General features: G+C 44.8%; 1 protein-coding gene across 1 annotated transcript in view; it reads right to left on the reverse strand.

The window, feature by feature from the left end:
* ACAP2 (ArfGAP with coiled-coil, ankyrin repeat and PH domains 2) overlaps window positions 1-6000 on the reverse strand; it is a 186118-nt gene that overhangs the window by 177063 nt on the left and 3055 nt on the right. The window contains 1 exon segment of the mRNA XM_017873479.1: window positions 5931-5994. Coding sequence (XP_017728968.1) covers window positions 5931-5983 — 53 coding nt within the window. The 5' untranslated portion in view covers window positions 5984-5994.

Here is a 6000-nt window from a genome sequence, read left to right on the forward strand (position 1 = left end):
AATCGTACTGCCTCAACCTCCTGGGTAGCTGGGACTACAGGCGTGGGCCACCACATTCACCACATTTGGCTACTTTTTGTTGTTGTTTTAATTTTTGTAAAGACAGGGTCTCACTCTGTTGCCTAGGTTGATTTCAAACTCCTGGCCTTGAGTTTTCATCCCTCCTCAGCCTCCCTAACTGTTGGGATTATAGGCATAAGCTACCGCACCCAGCCTAACAAATGAAATTGAAGCCTTTGGCTTAACATATAGAGTAAACGAGTGAATTCCCTTCCTGGTCCACCATGTGAAAGTCCACCATTAAGAAAGTCAATTACTAGCAAAAGAAGTAACTATTTTTAAAAGGTCAACACATCTATCAAAATGTCCAGTTGCGGATTTTTTAAAACATTTTTTAGGCTGGTCAAGGTGGTTCACGCCTGTAATCCCAGCACTATGGGAGGCCAAGGCCGGCGGATCACAAGGTCAGGAGCTCAAGACCAGCCTGGCCAACATGGTGAAACCCCATCTCTAGTAAAAAAAATTAGCCACGTGTGGTGGCGGGCACCTGTAATCCCAGCTACTTGGGAGGCTGAGGCAGGAGAATCGCCTGAACCCAGGAGGTAGAGGTTGCAGTGAGCACAGATCACACCACTGCACTCCAGCCTGGGCAACAGAGCGAGACTCTGTCTCAAAAACAACAAAACAAAACACACGCACACACATTTTTAAAATGAGGATAAGTCCTACTTTACAAGCTGTTTGTTTTTTTTTTGTCTTGTTTTGTTTTGTTTTTTTAATTAACATTAGAGACAGGGTGTCTATGTTGCCCAGGCTGGTCTCGAACTCCTGGGCTCAAGTAAGCCTTCCACCTTGGCCTCCCAAAGTGCTAGGATTACAAACGTAAGCCATTGCACCCCACCGACAAGACTTTTTTTTTTTTTTTTTTTTTTTTTTTTGAGACGGAGACTCACTCTGTCCCCCAGACTGGAGTACAGAGACGCCATCTCGGCTCAATGCAACCTCCGCCTCCCAGGTTCAAGCGATTCTCCTGCCTCAGCCTCCCGTGTAGCTGGGATTACAGGTGCCCGCCACTACACCTCGCTAATTTTTTTGTATTTTTAGTAGAGATGGTTTTTCACCACGTTGGCCAGGCTGGTTTCGAACTCCTGACCTCAAGTGATCCACCCACCTCGGCCTCCCAAAGTGCTGGGATTACAGGTGTGAGCCACCACACCCAGTCAGGATTTCTGTATTTTGGTTCATAATAACATTACTTTATAATTCCATTCTACTGCTTCTGAGATTAAAAAAAAAACACACACACATTTCCCCTTAGCCCTTGCCCACTGTATTAACTGCCAGTTGCTAAAAGTTTACTCTAAAGATGGAAGGCAAAGGAAGGAGACAGGATTGGCACCAATCCAGACTTCATAGCAACACATAACTGAGGTGTATTTAGTAGTCACATTTTATTTCAATGTCTTTCACCCATTAAAACCTTTCACCTGGCTGGGCATGGTGACTCATATCTGTAATCCAGCTACTCAGGAGGCTGAGGCAGGGGAACCTGAGTCCAGGAGTTGGAGACCAGCATGGATAACAAAGTAAGATTCAATCTGTCAAACAAAATTCACCCACAAACACCTTTTTTAAAAAAAAAGTTATTCTAAGTTACTGAACAAGAATCATATCCGAAATAGAATCTAGAAATGAAAAACCTTCAGGATGGTGTATGATAGACATTGTTAAATGATAAAATAAATTATCAGATAAAACTAAATCATACTAAGGCTAAGGCCAATTTTTTTTTCTTTTCTTCTTTTTTTTTTTTGAGAGAGAGAGAGACAGTCTAGCTCTGTCACCCAGGCTGGAGTGCAGAGGTGTGAACATAGCTCACCGCAGCCTTGACCTCCTGCCTCATCAAATTCTTCTGCCTCAGCTTCCCATGTAGCTGGAATCACAGGTGCACACCACCATGTCCAACTAATTGTTTTATTTTTGTAGAGACGGGGTCTCACTTTGTTGCCCAGGTTGGTCTCAAACTCCTGGCCTCAAGCGATCCTCTTGTCTCAGCCTCCCAAACTGCTGCGATTACAGGCATGAACCACTGCACCAGCCATATATTTTTATACTTGAACATTGCTCAGGACAAAAATCTCTCATAATTCAGAAAGATTTTTATTTATTCAATTTATTTATTTTACGTTTTATTTCAAACAGATACTCACTTCCTAAATAAAACAGAATACGTTTTGGGTTTTTGTTTGTTTGTTTTGAGACAGTCTCGCTCTGTTGCCCAGGCTGGGGTGCAGTGGCGCGACCTCAGCTCACTGCAGCCTCTGCCTCCCAGGTTCAAGCAGTTCTCATGCCTCATTTTCCCAAGTAGCTGGGATTACAGGTGCACACTACCACACCCGGCTAATTTTTGTATTTTCAGTAGAGATGGGGTTTTACCATGTTGGCCAGGCTGGTGTCAAACTCCTGACCTTAAGTGATCGGCCGGCCTCGGCCTCCCAAAGTGCTGGAATTACAGATGTGAGTCACAGTGTTCAGTCCAAGAGTATGTTTAAATAAAAGAAAAGCAGTATTTTTACAGAGGTTTTGTAAAGTTTTAAAGACCTACTACATGCAGCTACATACAATGTAGGGCCCAAACGAATTCAAACTTCAACATATTTTGGCCAAAATGCAAAATTTCCACTCAAAAAAAAAGTATACTTAGGCACTTTACATTCCTGTAGATTTTAGATGAACAAGGNTCACAGTGTTCAGTCCAAGAGTATGTTTAAATAAAAGAAAAGCAGTATTTTTACAGAGGTTTTGTAAAGTTTTAAAGACCTACTACATGCAGCTACATACAATGTAGGGCCCAAACGAATTCAAACTTCAACATATTTTGGCCAAAATGCAAAATTTCCACTCAAAAAAAAAGTATACTTAGGCACTTTACATTCCTGTAGATTTTTAGATGAACAAGGTTTTTAGATTTTAGATGAACAAGGTTTTTAGATTTTAGATGAACAAGATTTTGACCTTTAAGCTGATTTTAAACTGGTATTTAAAAAACCAAAAAGGGAACCCAAAATTATACAACGAAATATACCCTCCAATCCAAAACAAAAAAAATGTTCACTGGGATGTAAAAGTAACCATTGACTATTCAAATTACAAAAGACAATGTTGCAACTGCAACATCCTTCTCCCTGTTTCAACCAGTCCCCTTGTATTCTCCTCATTGATTTAACAGGAAAATGAATGTTTAAAGCTCCAACAGTGGTGAAATTTTCATCAGCAAGATGCGCCTTTTGCATTAATTCTACAGCACCAAGGCAGTTATGTGCACACACTAGACTTAAAAGCCGTAAGATTCATTTATGAATAAAAATAGGTATTAGTTTAAAGACAGCACAATAGATCAAGAGACAAGGCCGGGCGCGGTGGCTCAAGCCTGTAATCCCAGCACTTTGGGAGGCCGAGACGGGCGGATCACGAGGTCAGGAGATCGAGACCATCCTGGCTAACATGGTGAAACCCCGTGTCTACTAAAAAATACAAAAAAACTAGCCGGGCCTGTAGTCCCAGCTACTCGGGAGGCTGAGACAGGAGAATGGCGTAAACCCAGGAGGCGGAGCTTGCAGTGAGCTGAGATCTGGCCACAGCACTCCAGCCTGGGCGACAGAGCAAGACTCCGTCTCAAAAAAAAAAAAAAAAAAAAAAGACAAGTGCAGCTGCCTTACTATCAAAAAAAAACCCCAGGCCCCACAAGTTTTTTTATTTTGATACAAGTTTCACTATCACTCAACATACACAATACTCTCAAAAGTAAAGCTCTTCTTATACATACAACATGTGAATGAAGACTTCTGAAATATTCTTTTCAAATGCTACACAAATCCTCATAGTAATAGGATTATGGAAAAACCATAAAAAATTAAGACTATGAATAATGAAACTTCTACTTCTTGGCAGTCTTCCCTCTATTGCAAATCTAATTTGTCCCCAAAATGTATATAAGATGTTGAATTTATTGAAATTTTGATATCTCTTCCCAATTTGCAGCTAACAATAATTGGAATATGGGAAACAACTCTTGAAAACCTCTAATATTTTAATTAACATAGAATTTATGTTACAATCGAGCTTAATAAAAGTTCACTATAATATTCCCTACAACTTTAATCAGTATCTTGCCCTCCCATTTTATATTCAATGATTCCTTTATTTCAAAAACAAAGACATCACATGGTTTGTGACCAACCCCAGTAGCTAGAAGTATTTCCAAATCACTTATCTCAACTTAAAAAAAAAAAATTAATGGGAAACAAAGGGAGCTCAAAGCTACATCTTCTAAGAGAAAATGCTGTGACTATTTCACTTAAAATAAATAGCTGAGTCATAGTAACAAAATTTCACAAAAAGCTTTCTAAGGTGCCCTTTAAAAATTACTCCACTTGCCACACTGTCCTGGAAATCAACCTGCACGCCTGTCACAGGCAATCTATTTGTGTCTCTTGAGTCCTTCAATTAATGCAGAACATCGAAGTTTCAAAAACGAATGGCAACAACAGCTATCAAAGGAAGTGGGTTTTGTTAAATAAGCAATAGCCCTAAGCTCCAATAAAATTAACACCCCAAAATCATCAAAGGGCAAAGGCAAAAAGCGTTCTTAAATTTTCTCTAAGTAGCAGTTCCTTAGTTTTACAATTCTTTTCCTTGCTTTTCACTGAAAGGAGAGTAAGAAATCCAACTAACAGTGTTAAGGATGAGAACAGTTAGTTCCCAGGCAGAAGATGCAATTTACAATCCAGGTTTGGCCCAGACATCAGAGGGCACACACACGCCAATGTTCAGAGGAAGCTTTCAAGAAATGTCACTATCTAACGGAAGCGTTAAGGCCTTATATTTGTAAGGACTATGGCCAGCCCTGTAAAATGCAACCTAGAAAAACTCCATTGTCCAAAACAACTCAAGAGTTTCCTACCATACTCAAAACAGAAAGAACCTGTGTCCTGGACGGCCTCAGGACGACGGCCACTCACATGGAAAGAAGGGCAGCCCATGTGAGTCGTAGTGCCCCCCTGTCAGCTTTGTGACAGATCCACTGGGAGCATCCGACTGTGATCCGGGCCCTCCAAGGCAGAGGCTGCGGGAAGAGGAACACACAGGCAATCTTCACGGCCCTCCTACTTCCGTTCCCAAAACAGAAATGCACTTTTCTCCTAGTCCTCTGCCCTCAGCCCAGTACCCCTCGACAGCTGTGCCCCCTTCAACGAGCCTAAGTGGAAAGAAAAGCAGGTAGTCACCAACTAGGGTCCATGGACCGCGGTTGGTCACAGCGCTCCCCCCCGCGATTCCCCCACGCACCCACCGCCGGCGCCCTCCCGAGAGTCGCTCTGGGCGGGGGCACCGCGAAGCAGAAGCCGGCGTCCCAGTTCGCCCCCTACTCCCTCCTCCCCGGGGAAGCGGGGCAGAAAAGCGCAAAGAGGAACTAAGTGAACTGCAAGAGGATGCCCTGAAAGCTCCCTCAAGGAGGGGGTGGGGAGGGGGTGGAAACCAAGAAGGGGCGGAAGGAAGGGGGAAGGAAGAGCAGCCAGAGGAGGAAGGGGGCGAGAGCGAGCGCCCGTGAAGGGGCCGAGACTTCGGGAGCGCGGCTGCACCCCACTTCCCCCAGCGGGAGCGGGTGCGCCGGCCTTCGGGGCGCTCCGGCCCGGCAGAGGGCGAGGAAAGAAATGAGGAGGCGACGTCCCCGTCCCCGCCACTTCCTCGCCCCTCGGGAAGGCTCGGCGGGGACTGCAGTGCCCTCGCAGGCTGGAAGCGGCGGCAACGGCCGCTCGCCCCGTCGGAAGGCGCGGACGGCGGGGCCTCCTCCCGGTGCGCGGGCCCGGCTTTCACGCCCCCAGCGCCGGGAAGGCAGCGCCGCGGTGACGCCGGGCGGCCGTGCCGGTTACCTGAAGCGGGGCGAGTCCTTCAGACACTCCTCGAAATCCACCGTCATCTTCATCCTGCCTCCGCCTCGCC

Source organism: Rhinopithecus bieti, unplaced genomic scaffold (genome assembly GCF_001698545.2).
Source record: "Rhinopithecus bieti isolate Rb0 unplaced genomic scaffold, ASM169854v2 scaffold_5626, whole genome shotgun sequence".
In the NCBI taxonomy this organism is placed as follows: Eukaryota; Metazoa; Chordata; class Mammalia; order Primates; family Cercopithecidae; genus Rhinopithecus; species Rhinopithecus bieti.